This window comes from Teleopsis dalmanni, chromosome 2 (genome assembly GCF_002237135.1).
Source record: "Teleopsis dalmanni isolate 2A chromosome 2, ASM223713v2, whole genome shotgun sequence".
NCBI classification, from domain to species: Eukaryota; Metazoa; Arthropoda; class Insecta; order Diptera; family Diopsidae; genus Teleopsis; species Teleopsis dalmanni.
Window position 1 is genome coordinate 198,353,838 of NC_051847.1, and position 25,453 is coordinate 198,379,290.

Sequence of the window (25,453 nt, forward strand, 5' to 3'; positions counted from 1 at the left end):
GTTTGCAGTTTATTTATAGGGGACATAAGACATATAACCATTAAGTAGTTTGGGTTTAATTAATTGTTTATAAAGCGAGTATTATTAGTCACATTCGACATAAGTATTATATTATTAAAATTATTCAATGTTATGTTGCTAGTCATAGTCAGTTTTTATCCTTATCTCTCTAGTCTTGTCAAAAGCTAACCCTAGGTATTTCATAAGATCTTTCCAATCTATTTCAAAATGATTTACTTCGGGTTTTGAATTCTTTGTCTTATAATATATACTGGTTTCATTACTTTCAGTACTTATCTTAATTTTCTTCTACCACCTTCTGCAGTAGCATTATCTCTTTAATATGTAGTTGAAGGTTATTTATTTATTTGTGTATACTCGTACTTGGATTTTAATACTTATCAAATTACGAGGGCTTTTTAAATATTACTATTATTATTATTAGTACATCCTAAACGAATTTAGAATAACGGGTGCAACACTACATAAAGTAATAATTTTATATGCAATCCGTGAACAACATTTCATTACAAATGATGTCATTATAATGCAATATTATTGCAGCAAATTATGATTGTTTAGTCATAATTGAAAGTATTAGTCAAAGAATTGCAGTAATGTTTTTACAAGCGCACCAAGGTACCCGATAAGAATTAAAATAATAATTTAGTTGCCTAATCAATAAGAAAAATATAAATTTTTATGAAATATTGTTGGTAAATAATATGATAAACAGAATGCGTTAGCTATAAAAGACTTTGACCATCGATGAACGATAACAGTTTGTTTGGAAACTTCAAGAAATAAACAAGTGTAAATCTAAAAAAAAAATCATTTCCATATAAAAGTGAACAAAGATATTAATTATGAGTGGTGCAAGTGCAATAATGAATTTCACTCCATCGGATGTAGATCCTGAGAGGAATATGTCTGTTCAAGTGAACACAGAACCTCACGGTTCACATCCGAAAGAACAAAAATATAATTACAATTTTGGCTTTCGGAAAATTGGTGCGTATATATACTAGGTAAAGATATAAAATAATCTGTTTCTGAGATTTGGTTTTTACTTAGGTGATAAATTAATCGAAACTAAGGAGAACTCATATCAGTGGCATATGCCACATAATGTTGAATTGAAATTGATTTTCACTGCTGAACCCGAACACACTTTATCGCATATTGATATAAAATTGGATCAAACTTCTACTGATCATGATGCAAAAATTATTGGCGGTGGAATTGGTAAAAATTATATTGAAGTTATGGTAACTGCTCGGAATACTTATTGGTTTAAGTACGAAGCACGTGCTTTTCAACGTACATCATTATTGCATGTATTTTTAGATAAAACTGGTAAATGAAGAAAAACTGAAATTGATTACCTACCGACTATATGGGAACACAGCGATGGAAACTACTTTGATATAAAAAAAGAAAAAGATTAAAAAAAAAAATATCTCATATTTTTATAATTTTACTCATTTTTTAATAATTTTTTTATATATTTTTTAATTTAAATAAAAATATTATTTTTTGCATGCAATTAAATATTTATATTTTTATTAACATTGGCAAAATATTACAAATTATTTTAGAAAAACAAAAATATTTTTTTTTATTTTTCTTAGTAATAATTAATTATAATTCTTATCAAATCTATAATAAGACGTAATAACATATAATGAGTTTTGATCTTTCCTATAAAAAGTTTTATTGTGGTGATAATGATTGGTTCAAGTGTTATAATAAATTATTTTATATTAAATGCAGATCAAGAGGGAAATATGGCGGTTAAAGTGAAGGCGGAACCACATGTTTCGGTCATCTTTAACTAAGAGGAATCTTAAGGTCTTTGTGAACGCTTTTCTTTTACCGATTCAATCGACTCAAAATGCTTACCACGAAAGGAAAATTTGAGTTTCGGGAACAGGAAAAAGTCGCACGGATCCAGATCTGGCGAATATGGTGTCTGAGCGATGACAGTGGTACCGTGTTTGGACAAAAAATCGCTTACAAGAATTTTCCATAGTAAAAATCGCTAAATGCACTTCAGGTAGTTTCACATTAACAGCTACTGTAAACAAACAAATTGGCAGATGGCGCTCAAATTTGTACCATATGTACCATAAGAAAGGGTGTACCAACATAACAAAAAGAAATTTTTAAAAAAGGTCTGTTACTTAGGGAGTAGTTAACAAACAACAAAATCCGGATACTTTTCGAGCGGAAGGTATATAACTTTATACTCTAATGATGTTAGTTCACTGTTACTTAAATGTGGGACTTGTGCCTTTTTCAACTTTGTCTATGTGAAGACCAATTTAGCCTTTAAATCTTATTTGGTCTTCCTCCTCCATATACCAGACATATGAACAACGTTAATTTATGTTATTAATACAACGGACCATTATTTGTGCGTAATTTTAGAGAAGTTTTATTTGTTTGTTATAATGAATGTTAATGAAGACAAGGTCCACGATATGTGTGAGAGTGAAAAAGAAATAATTTAGAAATCAAAATATATTTATCAGGAATGTGAAAAAATTTATAGTATTAATTAATGTACATTTGATAAGAGTTATAGTCTCTTAGTGTTCTGTAAGCTAAGTTATATGTATAATATAATATTAAAGCTCAGTTAATATATAATAATAAAAAATTTATAAATAATAATAATATTAGTTTATTTCAAATATTTGACAGAATATCGAAGAACTATTTTCCGAAAAAATACTTTATAACACCTTATATATATATATATATAACTGATACTATATGTCAGAAAACATCTACAAAAAAGCAATTGGTAGTTATTGTAGCTGCACATAATCCCAACTTGTTTGTTTGATATAGAGCATATCTATATTTAGATAAGTACACTAAGTAGTGTCTCTATATCAAAGATTTTCTATATAGGTACCAGTAGGATACCAGTCGATTGATGTTAAAAACTTTCACATCAACGGGCTGCTCATAGTAAAACGGTTAAAAAACTTATTATATTTTATTTCTACTAATAAAATTTACAGTAGAATAAGAAATTTACAGAAGATAACTATATATATATATATCATAAAGAGGTTTTTCGAACAGTAGTGAACTACAACAACAAAAATTTTTTTTTATATTATTTTAATTAATTGAATTTTTGGCTGACCATACAGCTGTTTCGAGTATTGCCAAATACCCATCATCAGTGGTCTTGGTGAGAATTCTTGTCTTTAATTATTCGTAAATAATTATTTTTGAGACTATATATATATATATATGGAATCTAAACAACCACTCTTTTAGTAAGAATCTTGAATCACACCTTAGGTACATGTTATATTATATTTTAAATACTTTAAATGCTCTTTTATATTTCATACAGTCCATTATTATTATATTTTATATAATTTTTATAATAATTATTTTTTAATCTGTTTGAAATATTTCCGATATAAAATTGAAATTAATGATTATTCAAGACAAGCAAAATGATTCTGTTCCATTATTCTTATTTGGAACACAAGCAAGCTGTTGCGAAATCTCTTTAGAGTGACATCTCTTTTATTACTCTTAAGTTTGAGATTTGTTTTTGGTGAATTATTCTAATGAATATTTTTTAAGAACAAGTATTATAATTTTTGACTCAATATCGAGTTGTTTCTAAAGTTAATTGTTTAAATCGTCGTACTCAGAGGTTAACGATCTTCTTCATTGTTTCTGGGATTATAGAAAGAGCAAGTTATGATTAAGTTATGAATGAAATTAATTACAACCTACAAAAGTTGTGAATAAAATATCTTATTTTGTATTAATCTACAGTTTTTAGCGTGCATTTCAATTAATAAGAGCTCAAAAAAAGCTTTGTCTCTCTTGAAGCCTAGGGTAACTTATTATCTGTCCACCAAAGTAACCTTCATAAAATTAGGTGAAGATACACTAAATATGAGTGTATCTCAAAGCTGACAGTATATGAAAATATCTCAAATTAGTAATAACATTTTAGCAAGTTTAACGTGTTTTTAAATTAAAACTTTGTATAGTTTATGCTTTATTGAAACAAACAAACAAACAAATTTAGTTTACTATAAGCCATCATAGGGCAAAGAGTTAAAAACAATGAAACAAGTAAGTTCGACTTAAATATGAAATTCTTTTTATAAACAAATGAATTATTTTATATTTATATTAAATTTTATTAAAATTAATAAATTACTATAGCAGAATTTATATAATCTAACTATAATCGGACTGATTCTATGCGGAATTGGTACAATATTGGCAGATATAAAAGTTTTACACAAAAAAGAGTAAGTTATCAAATATGTTTGCAATGTATATAAATAAATAAAATATTATATAGAATTTTTATAAATTTTATTGAAAATTTTTTTTTGAAATATATATAAATGAATTTATAATATAAATTTGATATTTTTATAAATTGTTTGCAGAGAATATGGTGACTTCAAACAGATATCGTTATCGACGGATGCAGATACGCCGAATGGAGAACTCATCATTAATGGAGAATATATAATAAATTTTAACGATCGAAAATTACCACCAGGAAAGAAATATAAATTAGTAGTTGATTATAATGCAGATAAAAATGGTAATAGAGCAAATTATACACTAACACTAGTAGATGATATACAATTTTTACCACCATCTGTACTTAAAGCTGCTGCTGGTTAATGTTAACAAAAATCTGTGTGTAATCAAAATTTATAAAGAGTGTGAAAAAAACATTGTTTAAATATTATATTTATAAAACAATAAATATTTTTTTTATTAAACAAATGAATCAAAAATATGAATTTGAATATTACTGGTCAAACATGTAAGGTGTGTTTTAATTAGTAGATTTTTTATTGGATATCTAAAATTGGCACAATGACATTTAGATCTCATGACCTCTAAGCCGGACAAAAATAGTAAAGATTCAAAGTATATATTTATATATAGAGTTCCTTGAATTTTGGTGTTTAAATTTTTTTAAAAATATTTCAAGAATTTATTAAATAATAAAAAAAAGTCCTAAGTCCAAATAAATCAAAAATTCAAAATATTACACGTAAGAATGTAAATACATGAACGAAAACAAAAAATAATAAATAAAAATAATAAATAAAAAAAAATATATAATAAATAAAAGAAATGCTTATTGAAATAAATAAATTTTAAAAAATTAAATTTGGTAATAATAATAAGTTTAATACACAATATATATTTTTTAATATTTTTTATATAGTTGAAACAGTTTAAAATCTAACTAACAAAAATTAAGTCATATAGAAACAGAATTTCGAAAATAGCATTCCATCAAGTCTTCTAGCTTACAATTCTGTGGTGATCTCGAAATCAAATTACTTGATGGCTCGATAATGGATATGTATAGCAAGTTGCTGTGCGCTGAAATCAAAATACTGAAATTCTCCTTGCTTTATAATAATAATGAACCTCTGTTATTTTATAAATTTCGTGTAGGATCGTATGATACAAGATATGTACTCCCTATTTATGCGCAGTGCAGGGCGCATAAATATGGGAGCTGATCTTGTATTTACCGGTTTGGATCAGCATTTAAGTTACAAATTGGAACTGTATTGTTACCAGTATACAATATGGAAATTTTTCTATTTGCAATTATTCCATAGAGGTATTTTTTAGTTAAATAAAAATAGATTAACTTTATTTGGATAATTAAGAAAAAAAAGAGAGGGAAGCGTGATATAATTGAAGATGGAATGAAAATGATGTAAGATATAAGTATATCACTTAAGATCAACCATCATAAATTTTTGGTTATTTGTTGAGTTAATTCAAATGCATCGGATACATTTATTAGAAAACTAAGATTTATGTATATCATACATTCAAATTAATGTTAATGTTTTAGCTAATTTAACATGTTTTGGTACTTAACTTTAGAGGATCTTGTATTTTATTGAAAAAATAAATATTTAATCTTGCATTAGTCAAGATGGGAAAGAAAGTTGACAAAAATGACACGAGTAAATGTTTAAGATAATGGAATTAATTATATCGATATTGGAAAAATTGTAGCGGATCTAAAAGTTTTGTTCAAGAAAAGGCAATTAATGCATATAAATTAACTAAATATTTACAAAAATTTCACTTAAATTTTAATTTTTCAGTGTTGAACAAGAGTTAAGACAGAAAACGCTACAAACAGTTGCTCATATATTTGCTTACAGGTTGATAAATGACAAATTTCTTTGATAAAAAATTACCACCATGACAAAAATACACATAATGATGCTTTCGATTAGTAAATCTGGAATTAATCTAGATTTACGCGGAATCGGGAAAATTTTGTTGCCAAATCAAATGATTTTAGAGTAATTTAACAGTTTATATAAATACATACATATATATATATATATATATATATATATATATATATATATATATATATATATATATATATTTATATATATATGTAAATGTAAATGTAAATATATCTTGAATGAAGTTAATGAGAAGGCTTACCAACTTCTCGTACGATTTTATGGTTTCACTCATTTCTTCATTAGATTCTTCTTCTGAACTTTTGTCCATAATATTGCTTTGTTTTTTAAATTAAATAATAATACCTCTATGCTTTCAACCATGTTTGCACAAAACAAAAATATAAGTCTCTCCTCTGAAAATTAACTGCCGATGCATTTTTTGGGTTTAAGAGCGAGAGTCTTGTCAGGTAATGCGCGAAAAAGAAGCCCACTTTCTGGGCTATTTTGGTCAAAGAAATTTATCAATTATAAATTATATTTAATTGATAATTGGTGACTTAAATTAACCATTTTTACACAAATACCAATAGAATTTGTATTATGGAAAACTGCAAATTTTTTAAAAACTTCTTCGATATTTTATGTCTGTTTATCAGAGAAGATTTGATCAAAATGGTATAAAATGTAGTATCCGCATCCTGTTATTAGAGCGTCCAGTTATTGGATTGATAATTGTATGAAAAAAATTAATGAAATAGCTATGTCTACGAAATTTGTTCGTCTATTGAAGCATACGATTAAAAAAACTGTCCGTTATGAGGACAAAGGTTACTTTGCCTAGTAACAAAGGTTACTTTTTCTATAATCATCAGTGTTTTATGAAATCTTTCAGCGATATTGGATATAAATAGCTATGTGCTGTGCTCGGAACTCTTCTTGGAAATTCTTTTTGCTTTATAATAATAATAAACTTCTGTTACATCTTAATTTTTTACAAAAAGATATGTACTCCCTTGTACTTTACAAGATATGTACTCCCTATTTGTGCCCAGAGTAGGGCGAAGGTACTGCTTAAACCCGGACTGGTCTTGTATTACTTCGGTTCAGAACAGTATTTGAGTTAAAAATTAGACCTATATTTATCGTTAGTAAGAATAAAACAATATGGTAAGCACATTTCTCACATTTATAATTATTCAATTGAAGAATCTTTCGATAATTAAAAATCGGTTAACTCTACTCGTTCTATTTAAGATAATTAAGAAAAAAAATGATTGAGAAGGGGTGATCACAAGTAAAAGACAAGATGATGTCACTTAATATCAAATTTCAAAATTTTTGATTATTTACCGATTTAATTGAAATGCATCAGATATATTTATTTAAAATATTAGTATTTATGAATATATTAAATTCAATTTAATGTTAATGTTTTAACTAGTTGAACGCGTTTTGAAGATTCTTGTATTTTATAAAATAAATAAATATTTTATCCATCATTAGCTGCATTAGAAAAAAAAAGTTGGCTAAAAGGACACGAGTAAATGTTTAGGACGACAGAATTAATTATACCGCCATTGCAAAAATTCTAGCAAATGTTAAAGTTTATGCATAAAAGGACAGAAATTAAAATAAATTAACTTTTATTAACTGTTATAAATTAACTTAAATTTGCATAATTAAATGAAATTAACTGCATTCGTGCATCTTAATAATAGTCGAGTGCTAATATTCTAACTAGTTGAACGCGTTTTGACAGTAAAGTTCTAAAGAATTTGTATTTTATAAGGAAAATGAACATTTAGTCAATCATAAGCTGCGACAGCAAATAGATCTAGAGAAATGAAGCGGTTACAATTCAATTTTCTAATAACAATTAGTTTAACTATATGCATTATTGGAACTGTTCAAGCATATGTAAAAATTTTGTACAGAAATGAGTAAGTTTTAGAAGTAATGAAAGTATAACTAATAAAAAAATAATAATATGAAATATTTGAAATTTTAACATTGCAGATGTAAAAACGGCAATTTTTACGATATAACACTAGCAACGAATACAAATACTCCAATTGGAGAATTAATCATTAAAGGCTCACAATTCACGTTTCTGAAGGAGGCAGAAGACGGAGAATGTATTTTGACAGTTCATTATTTACAACAGGGGTATTCTGTGGGTCCTCTCCCAGCTATAAGTGATGGAAGAGATTTGAATATCCCTGCACTTAAATCCAGTGCTGGCTGAAATTTTATATAAGTATAATTAATAATTTGAAATAAAATTAAGTAAGCCAAGTTAGCTTGAGGAACAAGTTTTAGTGTTTTTTTGTTTTCTTAGCACTGTTATAAAGTTTTAGAAAAATTAGTGCAAATCTTATATATAAAAATGAATCGAAAAATGTGTTGGTAAGCTCATAACTCAACGACGCCTGGACCAATTTGGTCAATTCTTTTTTTTTTAATTTTCGTTGAAGTCCAAGGATAGTTTTTATGACGAGAAAAAAATCGAATTATTGGTATTCAATAAAATTCATATTACATTATAAACATTCACTGTTGTCTAAGCAACATCATCAGTATTTCAAATATTTCAAATTTCAAATATAATAATTAAATACTGTCATTAATATATGAGGTCTAAATAATTTAAATACATACTAATATTTTACTGAGTTTTCTTTTTATATCGTGTTTTGTGCATGTGACACAATTTATATTCGATATGCCTCCTGTAAGACGAAGTAATTTAGGTAGAAGAACCTGAAATGCTACAAACCAAACTAATTCCCGATCTAATCATACTGCACAAGAATGTGACGACCGAAATGAACTTGAAAGAATTCGGATATCACAAACGTGTGAAGCGCAAGCGCGACATTTAACTCATAATCATAATCCACTATCCCTAAGTTCGCGTCTTAGTTTGAAACCCTCTGGCAGACATCCCAGTCGGGGTTTTTTACTGGATCCCAGAAGTTTGGTCAAAATTCTTGGAAGAAAATATACTTTAGTCACCCGAGCTGAAGCCCACACACGAGGGTGACTGTTCTGTTCATGAGATTTTCTTGCCCCGACACAAATTACATAAACAATGTACCAATTAACGCATTTTTTATTTTGATGACGTAGAATTGGAATATGAGGATATGGTTTTTTTTTCTTGCTGATGATATTGATTTATTGTAGTTATAGATTTTTGTCTTTTTTGTTATTTTTTTATATTTTGTTTAAAAGGTTTTTTTAACTTTTGAGCATTTGAATTACAAATTGCAACTGTATTGTTACCGGTATACAATATGGAAATTTTTCCATTTGCAATTATTCCATAGAGGTATTTTTTAGTTGAATAAGAATAGATTAACTTTATTAGGATAGTTAAGAAAAGAAATGAGTGGGAAGTGTGATATAATAGAAGATGGAACCAAGATGATATAATATATAAGTATATCACTTAAGATCAATCATCATAAATTTTTGGTTATTTTTCAAGTGAATTCAACTGCATCTTAAATGTATGTCTTAAATACAATTTAATGTTAATGTTTTAACTAGTTAAACACGTTTTGGTATTAAGTTTTTGAGAATCTTGTTTTTTATTGAAAAAATAAATATTTATTCTATCATTAGATGTATTAGAAAAGAAATTTGAACAATATGACACGAGTAAATGGTTTCGACGCCTGAACTAGTTATACCATCATTGTAAAAATTGTAGTAAATGTTAAAGTTTTATACAAGGAAGGACAGGAAGTAAAATAAATTAACTTTTATTGACTTTTATAAATTAACTTAAATTTGCAAAATTAAATAAAAACAACTGCATTCGTTCATCTTAATAATAGTCGAGTGCTAATATTCTAACTAGTTGAACGCGTTTTGGCAGTAAAGTTTTAAAGAATTTGTGTTTTATAAGGAAAATGAACATTTAGTCAATCATAAGATGCGACAGCAAATAGATCTTGAGAAATGAAGTGGTTACAATTCAATTTTCTAATAACAATTGGTTTAATTATATGCATTATTGGAACTGTTCAAGCAGATGTAAAAATTTTGTACAGAAATGAGTAAGTTATAGAAGTAATGAAAATATAACTAATTAGAAACAAATAAAATGAAATATTTAAAATTTTATTCTTTTAAAGAAAATAATTAAAATTTTAATATTGCAGTGATGACGATATGTATCAGGAAATCTCATTAGTAACGAATACAGACACACCAAATGGAGAATTAATCATTAATGGCCGCTATTCGGTGTTTCTGCCTGATATAAAAAAGAGAGAATATCATTTAAAAGTTGAGTATTCAGCCGATAAAAATGGTTACAGAGCTAAATATAAAATCATAAATATAAGATCGTTTCTGAAAAAGCCAACACCGCCACCTCCAAAAATTACACCGCACAAAGATTTGTCGCAGAATGTACTTAAAACCGGTGCTGGTTGAAATTTAATATAAGTGGAATTAATTGTTTGGATTTAAATTAAATAAACCGAAATAGTTGAGCAATGAAATTTATAATGAATGTTTTTGGACTTTTAGTTGCTTTCATAGTACTGTTCTAAAGTTGTAGAAAAAGCAGCACAAATTTAAAGTAACAAAAAAAAAAAAGATTATGTACAAATAACATGTCAATAAAAACTCTGGCTGTTGTTCTTAACAAAACTGTCTTAACTCTTCATTATGGACTAAAAGTTAAACTTAGCACATTACAAGGGTACGGAATGAAAGAGATGTAAGTGCATCCTGCACATATCAATGCTCATTAACAATAGTGTCTGACAGCGCAGCTAATTTCAAAAGTGAAGAATTCATGAAGTTTTGTAGCAAGTCTGAAATATTTTAAAAAGTTATTGCTCCAGGACATCCTCAAACAAACGCAAGGACAACAGAAACATCTTGAAGTTTAAGTCTAACATTAATTAAATCATAAATACATACATCATAAATTGTTATATTCTTTATAATTAAACGAAGTGATATGGAAACTCTTTTTAACTGAAAAATTGAATATAGTTTAGCTTTCTAGTGTGTTGAATATATAATAAAGAATTGATTAGAAAGTAAAGAAACATCTTTAATTTCAATGCTCAGGTTATAATAATTTTCATGGTTATTAGTGACTTATTAGGATTTATTCATAGAACAAGTATATTATACTTATAGTGACACTGATTTGTAATAAATACAAAAATAAGAAAGTACATAAGAATACATCAACTATACTAGCATTCCTTCTAAATGTTAATAAAAGTAATAGGTTATAAGAAATTTTCACAAATAAAACACAGAGATAATATATATAAGATAATTAATATTAAAAATCTCAATTTTTGACCTACCTATTTCTAAAATAAATTATTGTATTAAAAACATATACATATTTTAAAAAGTATTAGTAGACAAACTGCATTCGTATATCTTAATACCAATCGAATGCTAATATTCTAACTAGTTGAACGCGTTTTGACAGTAAAGTTTTAAAGAATTTGCGTTTAATTAAGAAAATAAACATTTAGTCATTCATCAGCCACGATAGCGATTAAATCTGGAGAGCATGTTCCTAATAAGCTTCAATTTTCTAATAAAAATTAGTTTCATTATATGCATTATTGGAACTATTGAAGCAGATGTAAAAGTTTTGTACAGAAAGGCGTAAGTTTTATGATTAATAAAAAAATGTAACTAATAAGAAATAAAATATTTATACAAATTTAAAATTTAAATATTGCAGAGATTATGGATTAAATCAGGAAATCTCAATAGTAACAGATAGTACAGATACTCCTAGTGGAGAATTAATCATTAAAGGCTCCCATTCGATGGTTCTGTATGATATAGAGAAAAGAAAATATAAGTTAATAGTTGAGTATTCAGCCGATAAAAATGGTTATGGAGCTAAATATAAAATCACAAGACTGCAAGTGGCTCCATTTTTGTCGTCGGTTGTACTTAAAACTTCAGCTGGTTAAAATTTTCATTAAGTGTGATTAACAGTTTGATATAAAATTAAATAAGTAGAATTAAGCACTTAAATTTACAACGTGTGTCTTTGGACTTTTAGTTGCTTTAATAGTACTCCTATAAAACTTTAGAAAATTTGGTGACAAAAAAGCAGTAAGATTTATCAATATTATGTTATTAAATCGGGTAATAAGGAAAGCTCTTTATAACTTTGGCTGTTGTCTTTAACTTAACCATATTCGGTTTACAGCGTTTTTACTTCTCGTTTTGAGCTAAAAGTGCAACTATCCATATTAGATGGTTACAGAATGGAGAAAAGTAAATGCATTCTATACATATCAATACTCACTAACAAGCACTGACAAATTACACAAACAATGTACAAATTATTGGATTTGTTGATGCTAACTGATGTTTTATTCTAGTTTTATATTATCGTGTTTTTTGTTATCTTTCTTATATTTTATTTAAAAGGCTATTTGAACTTAAATAAAACACTTTTATATAGTTTATATTTTTGATTTATGTTAATTGTAAACAAAAATATTTTTAATGTTTGTCATCAGAACGGAGTATGATAACTGATTGATTTTATAACATTTTTCAAAAAAAAAATAAACGGAATAAATATATTTAACAGTGGTCAAACTTGTGCGGTAGGTTTTATTAATAACAAATTTGGAACATAAAAATAGATCTAGTTAAAAGTGGTTAAAATGAATGAGTTTAAATATTTATGTTAAAAATTTAAATAAGAATTAGTTAATAATATTATTGAAATGTTAAAAATAATTTAAATCAAACAATTCAAAAGAATAAATAAAGTTAAAGATTTGTTTAAATATGTCATCATATATAAATTAAAAGATTAAAACTATTATTTATTAATTAATTTCTTTTTTAATTTGAAAAACATACTATAATAAATATATAAGTACTAAGAAAATATGAAAAAAAATATTTTTTTAATCATCAATGTTCTTTTAAGCGAAATTAGTAAGGGTTTCGGCATAAAGTAAACAACAAAATAAAGAACAGGATATAAAATATTATCTTAGTATAGGAATAATATAAACTTATCTCTATCATAAAAGTGCTACAATATAGCATACACAATATATATCAAGTACATAAAATATAACATACACGATACACAAAATAGTGATTAATGCTTACTATAAGTACAGTGGAAGCTCTTTTACACGGCCACACTCATGAACAAATATCTTTATTAACCGTGCAAAGTTGCTAATACTTAATTTTCATTATCTGATGAAAATCTGAAATCCATCTATTTGATAGATAGATCTAATAGATAGAATGTAGATAATAGATAGAAATCTATCTATTTGATAGATAGATCTAATAGATAGAAATCTATCTATTTGATAGATAGATCTAATAGATAGATCTATCTATTAGAGGGGCAATATATATATACATCTTAATACTAGACCCAGCAATGACTAGACCCATTACACCTATTAGGCATAGTTTTTTACGAATTTTTTATGTATTTTATATGAAAAATGGCATACATTTCTGCAAATTTGTGGTGTTAGTTGCAATGTAAACATAGCATAATAACAGAATAGAATTGCTGTTCACACAGGTGTTCCTTTAATAGTAAAGTTAGATTTTAGTTAATTCAATGCGAATCAATAATTTTTTTGTTAAAAAATGTTCAAGTATTACCTTCCAAACTTAGCGAACAATAAATATAAGTCGTAGCTATATATTTCCTTTTTGTCAAAACTTGTACCCATAACTGCCATATTAGAAATTTTTCAAGTAGTATTTAGTAAACAAATAGACTTATACTATGCTCCTACTGCAGCTAAACCAACTTATATTAATCAAATTAAGATTTGGTCGTTTCCATTGGTATAAGTTGAGTCAAAAAGTTCTGTGGAAGTTCATTTTATTTCTGTTCATATCCAGCTATTGAATGACATTAAACATGTATCCAATAAATAAATTCATTCATATATTTTTGTATATTTTTTGTATAAAAAAACAAACATTTTGCAAAATTCTTAGCTGTGGTTTCTTTAACCTGTTTATGTTTTGTTTATTTATACGAGGGCGGTTTGATAAGTCAGTGACTTTTTGAATAAAACAAATTTTTTTCGGCAATTAAACATTTTATTTTTTTTACATAATCATCTTTTAGCTTGATACATTTAGTCCAGCGTTTTTTTAATTTTCTTATTCCCTCCAAATAATAGGTTTTCTCAAAATACGCGTTTGACTTCTTCATTCGACTCAAATCTCTTACCGCCCAGCCATTTCTTTAGGTTTGGAAACAGAAAATAGTCGCAGGGGGCTAAATCTGGAGAATATGCTGGATGAGGTAGCAGTTCGTATCCCAATTCGTGGATTTTGGCCATCGTGACTAGACAAGTGAAAAATCACGTAAAAAAAAAACCTCGTAAAAATTATTAGGTTGTCTTTGAACGGCTATCAAATACCAACGAACGACGTAGCTTGCTCAAAATTAAAAAGTTGCCCACTGGTAGATTACAGCTGACGGCAGCACTGTTGCATTTGGAGTAACTGCGCGGGAAATTGAAAAAGTCACTGACTTATCAAACCGCCCTCGTATTTTGGTTTGGGTTTCAAATATGTCAAATTTCGATAACTTCGCTTTTGGGAAATATGATTTGTAATGTTATACTATGTTTCAACTGCTTATTTAGCAAATTACTTAAGTAACTTTAAGATTTTATAGTTTCTATTCACATAAGTTACTTATTCCATGAGAAAGAATTTTTATGTGTCAGAAAGTTTTTTGAAATTGTTAAGAGAGTTTCCGTTTGTTTTGAAAAATTTCTCTCAATAATTTATCATATAAAAAATTAAATATATAATTGATATATTAAAACATTTATACATATTTATTTTATAAATCTAGTAAGTTACACTTACTAAGTAAGCAGTGGAAACATACTACTACATTTAACATTTTTGGTGTAATTTTCTTAATTTAGTCTTTAGAAAGCATAAAAGTTCTTTATACGGTTAATCAACCTCATTAGCCACCTAAATCAAATGAATTACTTTAAAGAAGGTTATGGGCACATATAATACATAATAAGTACATATGGATTTTGTGTGGAGTTTATATGGAAAATGTAATTAAGGCATGTACTCTTATCGAAATAAACGCAAAAATGAGTTAAGTTCGATAATCTAAGCATACAATAAGAGAGTTATTACTGTATTTAAATATATATTATAATATGAATAATGCATATATAAGAAAATTTATTACAAATTTATTATAATATACATATCTCAATTTAGTGATAATATCCTAACTTGCTAAACTTGTTTTAAAATTAAAATTTTTCAATAGTTCTTAATTTATTGAAAAAAAAAATTTAGTCTACCTTTAACTGTAGGACATAAAACTAAAAGTTATGATGCGAGTAGGTTAACACTAAATACAATTTTTTTTAAATAAAACATATTTTCAAATTTATATTTGTGAATTATTTATTAATTAACACAGCAAAATTTTTATTTTCTGCTTACGATTGGATTAATCATATGCATTATTGGAACAACTGTAGCGGACTTAAAAGTTTTATACAAAACAGAGTAAGTTATCAATTATTATGTTATTAAGAAATATTAGTAACAATGTTCTACAATAATAAATTTTAATTTCTAGAGATTATGATGTGAATAAAGAAATATTATTATCAACGAAAGCAGACACACCTAACGGGGAATTAATCATTAAAGGTTCCCAATCGATGAATTTTTATGAAGTAAAACATCCACCAGGAACAAAATATAAGTTTTACGTAGATTATATTGCCGATAAAAATGGTTATAGGGCGAATTATACAATTACGAAAATAAAGACGGCACCATATTTAGCTGCAGTTGTACTTAGATCTGCTGCTGGTTAAAACTATAGTAGAGTGTGATTTAAAACTTAATTAAATAATATTTTATGAATAAAACCGAAAAAGTTTAAGTAACAATCTATTTTATCAGACATACATATTTATTTGTTTTAAAGAATTATACGATTCTTTCTAGAAGCTGTGTTTAATGAAAAGATATTAATATAATAATAATAATATAACTAATTTTACTATATACTGGCGTATGCGGAAACTAATACGCTGACAAACTAGCCAGGAAAGGAGCAGCTACATTAATAATGGGGCCGGAACCTTTTTGTGGACTAGGACATAGTAAGCACCTTTCTCTCATAAAAATAAAGGAGAAGCAGAATAAAAAGGATTACTGGCATAATGTACCAGGATTAAAACAATTCAAATCACTTATTGGTACCTATAACAATAAGAGATACCAGGATTGTATGAACTTATCAAAAGAAAAACTTAGAATCACCACAGGAATTCTAAAAGGGCACTGTAAACTAAAACACCACCTTACAAGACTGGATATACTTACGGATGCAAACTGTAGATTCTGCGAAAAAAATGAGGAGTCGCGCTAATGCACATACGAAACAATAAAACTCTGTAAAGTAGCTTCTACTTTTTATTAACGTAACAGGGCTTAGAGACTTACTCTAAACCTACAAGGGGGACATAGATCCGACGGTCGCAGTGCCACATCCCATAACAATACTAATAATAATATTAATAACTAATTATAAATACAAAAAACTTAGTTCTTCATGAAGTAAATTTTTGGGCTAAACGTAAAGCCAAGCATACATAACCAGTAGAGTTTAAAAGTATTTATTGGTTAGGAAGTAAGTGTTAGGAAATGCCAAGCGACGACAATTCACGGCTTAAATTTGAAAGTGGTCTTTGGAAGAATCTATTGTAATAAATTGTCTGTATATAATTTCTGGACAGAAAATGTTAGGAAATGAATTCTACGGTTCAAGTTACAGAGTTTAATATTTATTATTTTAAATTACAATTAAATTAAAAGATTTTTCAAAAATATTACTGATAATGAATATTTGGCGGTATCCGAAATAACTTGACTGAAAATTATATATTTGGACTTAAAAAAATTCTTTATTTTACCACTTTTTCTCTTTGAAGAAGTTGTCTTCTGTTTCGACTTTGCTGTATACAGCAAAGTGATTCATTAAGCGATCGATGACTACGGAGTAAGTATTTGAAAAACACATCCGTTTTCTTCGTTTTTTTATGTTGTGTTAAAATCCGATCCGAAATATTATTTATTGAAACGTTTTTATTATTAAAAAATATGTTACTTTTATATAATTAACACATTCAAAAGGTATTTTAGAACCAATTAACTCACTTGTTCTTTACCCAATGAATTATTGATAGAAGACTAGGAAGTAATCATCTCAAGAGGAATTCAGTGTTCACATAAGTACATTTCTTGAATGGCAATTAAACTATGAAGCTCACGCAGAATCACTAAAACACTCATTATTATAAAATTTTATCAAAGTTTAGTAATAATAATAATATTCTAACTAGTTAAACCTGTTTTACAATAAAATTTTTGGTTAGTTCATAATTATGGAAATAAGACAAATTTAGTTTATTATGAGCTGTGATAGGAAATAAAACCCAAAATAATAATGCGAGTAAGTTAATATTAAACATAAAATTTTTGTTTATAAAAAATATTTGCAAATATAAAAAACTAATTTTAATATTAACAGCAAAATATTTATTTTCTGATAACGATCGGATTTATCATTGGCATTATTGGAACTACTTTAGCAGATGTAAAAGTTCTGTATAAAAAAGAGTAAGTATAAGACTTATATATATATTTTATATATATAATAATATTTATATATATACTGTTATATTTACAATTATGAATTTTAAATTTCCAGAGATAATGATTTAAACAAGGAAATATCATTATCAACGAATGAAGATACACCTGATGGAGAACTTATCATAAAAGGGTCTCATTCAATCAATTTGAATGGTGCGAAATTCCTGCCAGAAAGAGATTATAATCTGATTGTTGAGTATGTCGCCGATAAAAATGGCTACAGAGCGAAATATATATTATCGTCTAAGCCTACCGACTTGGTTTTTATTACTTTAACACCGAATGCACTTAAAACAGCTGCTGGTTAAAATTTAAGTGATATTAAATGAAAAATATTAAAAATATTGACTAAAAAATACACTAAATATATAAGAACAAAATAAAAAAAAATAATTATATGAGTCGGGTATAAATATAAGTAAAATTAATTTTTATGATAAAAAAATATGTAGTGGAGTAAACGATGATTTAAAAATTTCTTTAGTATTTGATAAACAAAATAGACCTCAATAAAATTAGTTTGATTTGGTCTTCAAGATAGTAGTTTGGAAATAAATATCAAACTGGTAGGTTTAATTCTTAAGCTAGAAATATTGTTTTTTTTTATATTATTTTTTTAATATATTTGAAATAGAATGTAAAAATTTGAAATGATGAATTTATAAAGGTAGAAATCCATAATTTTAAGAATAAATCATGTATGAAAATGAAAGAACATATATACATATATATATAAGTATTTATAAATATATTATTCTAGTGAATTACTCTCTGCAGTCAATATACATAATAACAGTAAAGTACGATTAATTTAAAAACCACAAGTATTTTAATTAAAAATTCAATTACAATATATTTTAAAAAAGTTAATAATAATAAAACTATTACAGTGATAAATGTTATTTAATACAAAAAAGAAGATATATTTGAAAATTGTTTAACTAATGATGAAAATATATTTTATTGACATTTATAATAAATTAATATATTAAGAAACAAAAGCAAAAAGAGAAATAAATTAAATTCTAAATCTAAATCTAAAATTATATTAATCTTAATAAATATTTTAAATAAAAAAGCAAATATTTAATTTTTAAAATGTATTTTTAAATAACTTTTTTATTTACTACATGATTTTTTTCTGTTAATATTTTTTTTTTGATATTAAAGACACATTTCTAATAAAAAAATCAAATATATTAAAATTCGTTTAACATAATACTAAATTTGACAATGGCTTTTGAGAGAATCTATTGGATTAAATTGTTCACAAATAATTTCTGGAGTGAAATATTCACGAATCGAACTCTACGTTTTCTTCCACGGTTCAAATTTAGTAGTGGTCTGTAGAACATCTATTGATTTAATTATCTGTATATAATTTCTAGAGGGAAAGTATTAGGAATTGAACCGTGTGATGAGAGCTCATTGTTTAAATTTTTTAGTCAAAAAGTCATATTAAATAAGTGCAACAATAAATAAACTATCCGCTTCTAAATACTTTGTTAATATCTGAAGCTAAATATTATTTAAGTAAGTGGATGGTGATATAGACAGTATGAATATAACTTATATTGAAATGTATTTATTATATATTTTCATATTTTATTTTAATTATAAATAAAATATCTAAAATATATTTTAAAATCAATGAACTCATACGCTCTTAAAACAATACATCATTTAAGAAAGGTCAAGAAGTTATTATCTCAAGAGGAATACTAATATGAGTACATTTTTTAAATGACAATAAAACTACGTAGCTTACGCAGAAACACTAAAACACTGTATATTTAAATTTTATTTCTAAGTTTACATATCTAAGTTTACATATAGTGATAATATTCTTTCTAACTAGTTAAACTTGTTTTAAAACTAAAATTTTGGATAGTTTATAATTAATTGAAATAAGGCAAATTTAGTCTAGCATAGGCTGTGATAGGAAATAAAACCTAAAGTAATAATGCGCGTAAGTTGTTATTAAATATAAAACTTTTTGTGAAAAAAAAATATTTGGAAATATAATAAACTTATTTTATTATTCAATAGTTAACACAGAAAAATATTCATTATCATGTAACGATTGCATTGATTATAAGTATCTTTGGATGTACTTTAGCAGATGTAAAAGTTTTATACAAACAGAAGTAAGTTACTATATATAAGTCTTAAATATATTAAGCAGAACATCTTAACAATTTCAAATTTAAATTTTATAGTGATTTTGATATGAAGAAAGAAATATCATTATCAACGAATGCAGATACACCTAATGGAGAACTGATCATAAAAGGGTCTCATTCAATTAAACTAAATGATATAAAATTCCCTCCAGAAAGAGATTATAATCTGGTTGTTGAGTATGTTGCCGATATAAATGGTTACATAGTAAAATATATATTATCTTCTATGCCGGTTGAGATCATTGGTCTTGGATTGTCGCCAAATGCACTCAAATCTGCATCTGGTTAATAAGAAAGTGATATGAAATTAAATATTTAAAAATTATTGAGTAAAAAAATAACAATGTAATATAAAAATAGGATATGAATAGCAATAAAAAATTATTTTTATTACAAAAAAAATTTACTGGAAACGCTAAATTTGTGGTCAAACTAGTAAAGTATCTTTTAAAAATATCTTCAGTATTTGATAAACAAAATTCAAAACAATAAGATTAGTCTGATTTGGTCTTCGAGATAGCAGCTTGGGAATAAACATGAAACTAGTAGGTTTAATACATAAGTTGGAAATTCTAAAGTTTTTTATTATTATTAATTTTAAATGATTTTAAGAAAGACTTTAATAATATATAAAAAATGATAAAAATCATTAATTTTAATATGTTTAGTGAATTATTCTACAAATTCAATGCAGAATAAGATTAATTTTAAAACCGCAAATATTTTAATTAATTATTTCAAGTTCAATCAACTTTATGCAAAAGTTAAAATTAATAAAACTAATATAGTGATAAATATTATTCAATACAAAAATAAAATTTATTTGAGAATTGTTTAATTAGTGATTAAAGCATATATTTTTGATAATTAAATATAATAATATGGTAAAAATCAAAAATAAACGAATAAACAAAATATTCGTAATTATAATTAAAATTAAATAATACATAATAATTACTTTAATTAATAAAGAGAATATATAATTTCTAAAACGTTGTTTTTTATTTACTATAAATAATTTATTTCTTTTCAGAACTTTTTCTTTTAAATGAAAACTATATTTTAACAAAATTCGTTGAATAATATACTTAAAAAAAAGTATTATTTATATAATATAACCGTGTTATTTAAATAAAAAAAAATTATAGTCGCAGATTTGTTTAAGTGAGATACTTTTCCATTGTTTTATAAATTTAAGTTTTACAAACCACTCAAGCTATTCTTTACAAGGAAGAATTAATAAATATTTGTTTATTTCATCCATATGAATTAAAATAATAAATAAATATTATTATTAAAAAAATGATATGTGATATAAATTTTTTACAATATATTTCAATAAAAGAACAAATGAATTTATTAAAAATTTGAAGTTAATTATATTAAGGAACCATAACTAAGAAACAAAGATACTGGATTTGTCATATTTGATTGCAAAATATTTTTATATAGCATTTATCTATAGTTTGCATTCCAATTTAGTATTTTGTATACAAAAATAAAATAATTCCAAAATTTATAATACGTCTTAATAAATTTATTTATTATTTTTATGAAATAAAAATACTTATTTTTTATACGAAGTCTAGTAAGAATTTAGTTTGGAAAATTAATTCCATTAAAATGTTTTAATTTTTATAAAATTAACTATGTAAACTAATTCCTTATTTATCAATTTATTCTTAATATTATATTTATTATTTTATTTTTTTTATTTTGAATAAACCAGTTCATTAATTTTTTTTCGATAAATATTTACAGCAAACAATAATACTGCCAATTACTGTATTATGGATCTACCATTTAAATTTAGTAGTATTTGCAGACACTAAATCCTTGTATGAATTAAGGTATATTAATAATAAAAATTTATAATATATCTTGAAATGATTATAATGATAATAATTTGTATTTAAGATTCACTAAACCAAAAGGAAGTCAAAGAAAAGAAATTGCTACACTAGAGAATATTGACACAACTAATGAAGAATTACTGGTTAATGGAAATTATACTATTAATTACAGTTTGCCAATACTTCAGGATAATAAAATTTATTATCTTGTGAATACATATATTGCCGATAAAAATGGTTATCATGCCAAATATTTGTTAATAGTGAAAGTTAAAAAGGATGATAGATTATCGACCGTATCGCTAAAATCAGCTGCGGGTTAAAATAGTCAATCCCCAAAAAAAATAATCTTCTATCTTACATAGAATTTTTTTAAATAAAATCTTTAAATATTTGGACATTGTCTTTATATATTATGTATGGTAAAATATGGTGAGTATATAAAGTTGAAGGGAAACTCGATACGAAATACATATAGAATAGTATCTTCTTTATTGTATAATATGAAAACCAGGTTCGGTGCAAGATTAAAGTTTTTGGATAGAACTCGGTTTTAATTTCGATAAATCTGTTTTAAAGTTAAGTGTATTATATTCAATTATTTACGTTCAGCACACTTATATATATATATTTATTTATGGATAAAATTTAAAAAAAATTTTAAATTTTGGTTTATTTTAAATAAATTCACTTGTGCTGTAGGGCATTTATTCTAAGTTCTTGGGGCATTATAACATTACCTAAGTTAGCATCCCTGTGCTTCGTCCATTTTTAGTAGACATTGAATACAGATATATGTATATGATTTTTTCATTGGTGATAGTGGCAATGCTCTTTGTTTGTCTTCATTAGCCGATTTTATAATATGATAAAGCAGGTCTAAACGGATTCAATTAAGTATTTTTCGTTCAAAGTAAAAAATCGACGGTACCTCCCCGTATTTGATTTAGTTGAAGAAAACGTAAAATTGATCCTCATGTTAGACTCCAATTTAAAATCTTTTAATTTGGCAAGTACCGAGATATACGAGTATTAAATATGTACAAGAACCAAGTTACTATTAAATATATATATTCTTTTAACATATATAGAGTGAAAATATATGAATATTCTTCCATCTTATTTGCTTGTGACTTATATCACTATTTGTATTTTATTGAACCGAACGAGATTTATAGCTTTGAACAAAAATATATTAAATTCAATAGATTTAATTTATCTAATTTAGCTAAGGGGATTTTTATAAAGGTATTAAACAATAGATTTTATTAAATTGTGATGTACACTTTTCTCTTTTAGTATTAACAATATAAAAGCACTTAATAAAATTTTAAATGTAGAATGAATTTCACAACATCGACCGAAAGGTATAGTAAGTTACAAAAATATTTATATTATATATAATAATATATAGTAAATCCAAAAAAAGAATTAAAAATGCTGTTTAGAATCTTTATCTTATTTTCAATTAATTAAAAATAATATATAAAAAAAAATAATTTAAATAAATGTTGTTGCTATTTCACTTCTGTTCGATAAAACTTTTAATAGTTTATTTTAAGAATTTAGTTTTTTTCGTCAAAACGGACGTTAGAAATCAATTTAAAATGCTATTTAATAATACAAAAATGTAAATAAAATACACTTCAGTATTTAAATATTGAGGATATTGACCGCTAAATGATTGCTTATTTGAAAAACTTGTTCTTTCCAATGTTTTGTTTTAATTATTTACTGATTTATGCTACAAGATTTGTATATGTTTTGGTATATAATTTTTTTTAATTAAATTTATTTTATTTTTAAATTCTTTAAAATATTTTCAATAGATAAACAAAAGATTATAAAACATGAAATCTTGATCTTAGTACATATGAACTCATACAAGCTCTTGATCACACCGCAAATTTCAGAAGAGAGTTGCAAAGAAAAACAGAAGAATCAATGGTCAGCCAGTCATGAGAAGAATTTTGAAAAGGATCAGTTTGAAGTCTTTCACCTTATGACTTCTTATATGTCAATAATAATAATTATCAATAAAGTGTGGTTTTTATAAGCGATGGAAATAAGGGAAGAAGCAATACTGATTTTAGAAGCTATAAGATATATAATTGTTAGTAGTGTCTGCAATTATATGTTTAGTAATCATAGATATTCTATAATAGAATTAATAATAGTTTCGGAAATGTTTGTGACTCTGAAAGATGCCTTGAAAGAAATTAAACTAATAAGCTTCTTTTTAATTCACATTAGAACAATATTGTAGATTTGTTGGTCAATAAAATGTAAACGCTTCCTGTATTATATATAAAAAATAGTTTATGCATTATAATAATTTATTATCGGCAATATAATTGATTTAAATAGTTTTATATTGAACAAATTATTTTTTATTCACACTGACTTTGGTTAATTAATGGATCAATACAGGCTAAATAAAGATTAATACCATATTTTTTAACTTGCGGTTTTAGATGTACGAGTTTTGCACAATTTTATATGTATAGATTAGATAATATGGTAATAAATTCCGTTCAAAATATTTTAGAATTATTGGATTCCAAATTTTAGACAATGATTTATTGTTGAAAGAATTTTACATAAACTTATTATGTAGGTAAAATTGAACAAGGTCCCGAAGTATATTTAAGCGTTCCCTTCTGGTTCCAGCTAGGTCACTATATTCTGTAAATGTAGAAATGTTTCAAGTACATTTTTAAAGATGTGATATTACCTTACCGGAAAGGTCTATTGTAATGAAAAATCTTTAAAATATACTAGACCAAAAAGAGTCTATTTTTTATCAAAGTTCTAGGTATAGGAATTCTAAGCTAGTTTATAACATTCCAGTTATTTCTTATATCTCCAGATAGTGTTATTTTCTTTTTTTTGGTTAATTTGGTTAAGTCAATAAAGTCATAGTTTGAAAATTATGGATCTTCATTTTTAATCAGTTCGAACTGTCTACAAGTTACATACAATCGTATATAAATAATATCGTATGTATTGCTTTTCTTTCTTGGAAGAAGTTAGCTCTCTTATCAGTAACGACAGTATTCTTAACGACAAAATTAATATATAAAAAAATAAACTAATGTGAAAATTATATCTTATTGAGTTCTACTATTGAGTACAGTGTAAGTAATACTTTCGTATCCCGAGGAACTTATTATATAGCTCACAATAGTGTTTCTCAATCGTTGGTTTGCAGATCACATCCGGTGATCGATATTAGCAGGGCCGGTCTGTAAAATATATAATTTTGGTCTATTACGATATTTTAGAAACAATAGGAATACGTTATTGCAAAACACATTAAGTAATTATGGTCTTCCTTGGGTTTGAGGTGGAGAAATATTAATCTATAGAACACTTTAGGAACTAGTAAGATGTGTAGGTATATATAAATTTATATATACCTAAATGTATATATAAATTT

General features: G+C 25.5%; 2 protein-coding genes across 2 annotated transcripts; both read left to right on the forward strand.

Annotated features, from left to right (window-relative positions):
- Positions 1-763: 763 nt before the first annotated feature.
- Positions 764-1,372, forward strand: LOC119684547. The gene is made up of 2 exons (XM_038098606.1): positions 764-1,011; positions 1,075-1,372. Exons 1-2 carry the CDS (start codon positions 867-869, stop codon positions 1,362-1,364), a joined length of 435 nt encoding a protein of 144 aa, XP_037954534.1. The 5' UTR covers positions 764-866; the 3' UTR covers positions 1,365-1,372.
- A 16,397-nt stretch (positions 1,373-17,769) lies between these two features.
- LOC119676521 lies at positions 17,770-18,286 on the forward strand. The gene is made up of 3 exons (XM_038087761.1): positions 17,770-17,775; positions 17,854-17,942; positions 18,034-18,286. Exons 1-3 carry the CDS (start codon positions 17,770-17,772, stop codon positions 18,284-18,286), a joined length of 348 nt encoding a protein of 115 aa, XP_037943689.1.
- The last annotated feature ends 7,167 nt before the right edge of the window (positions 18,287-25,453 follow it).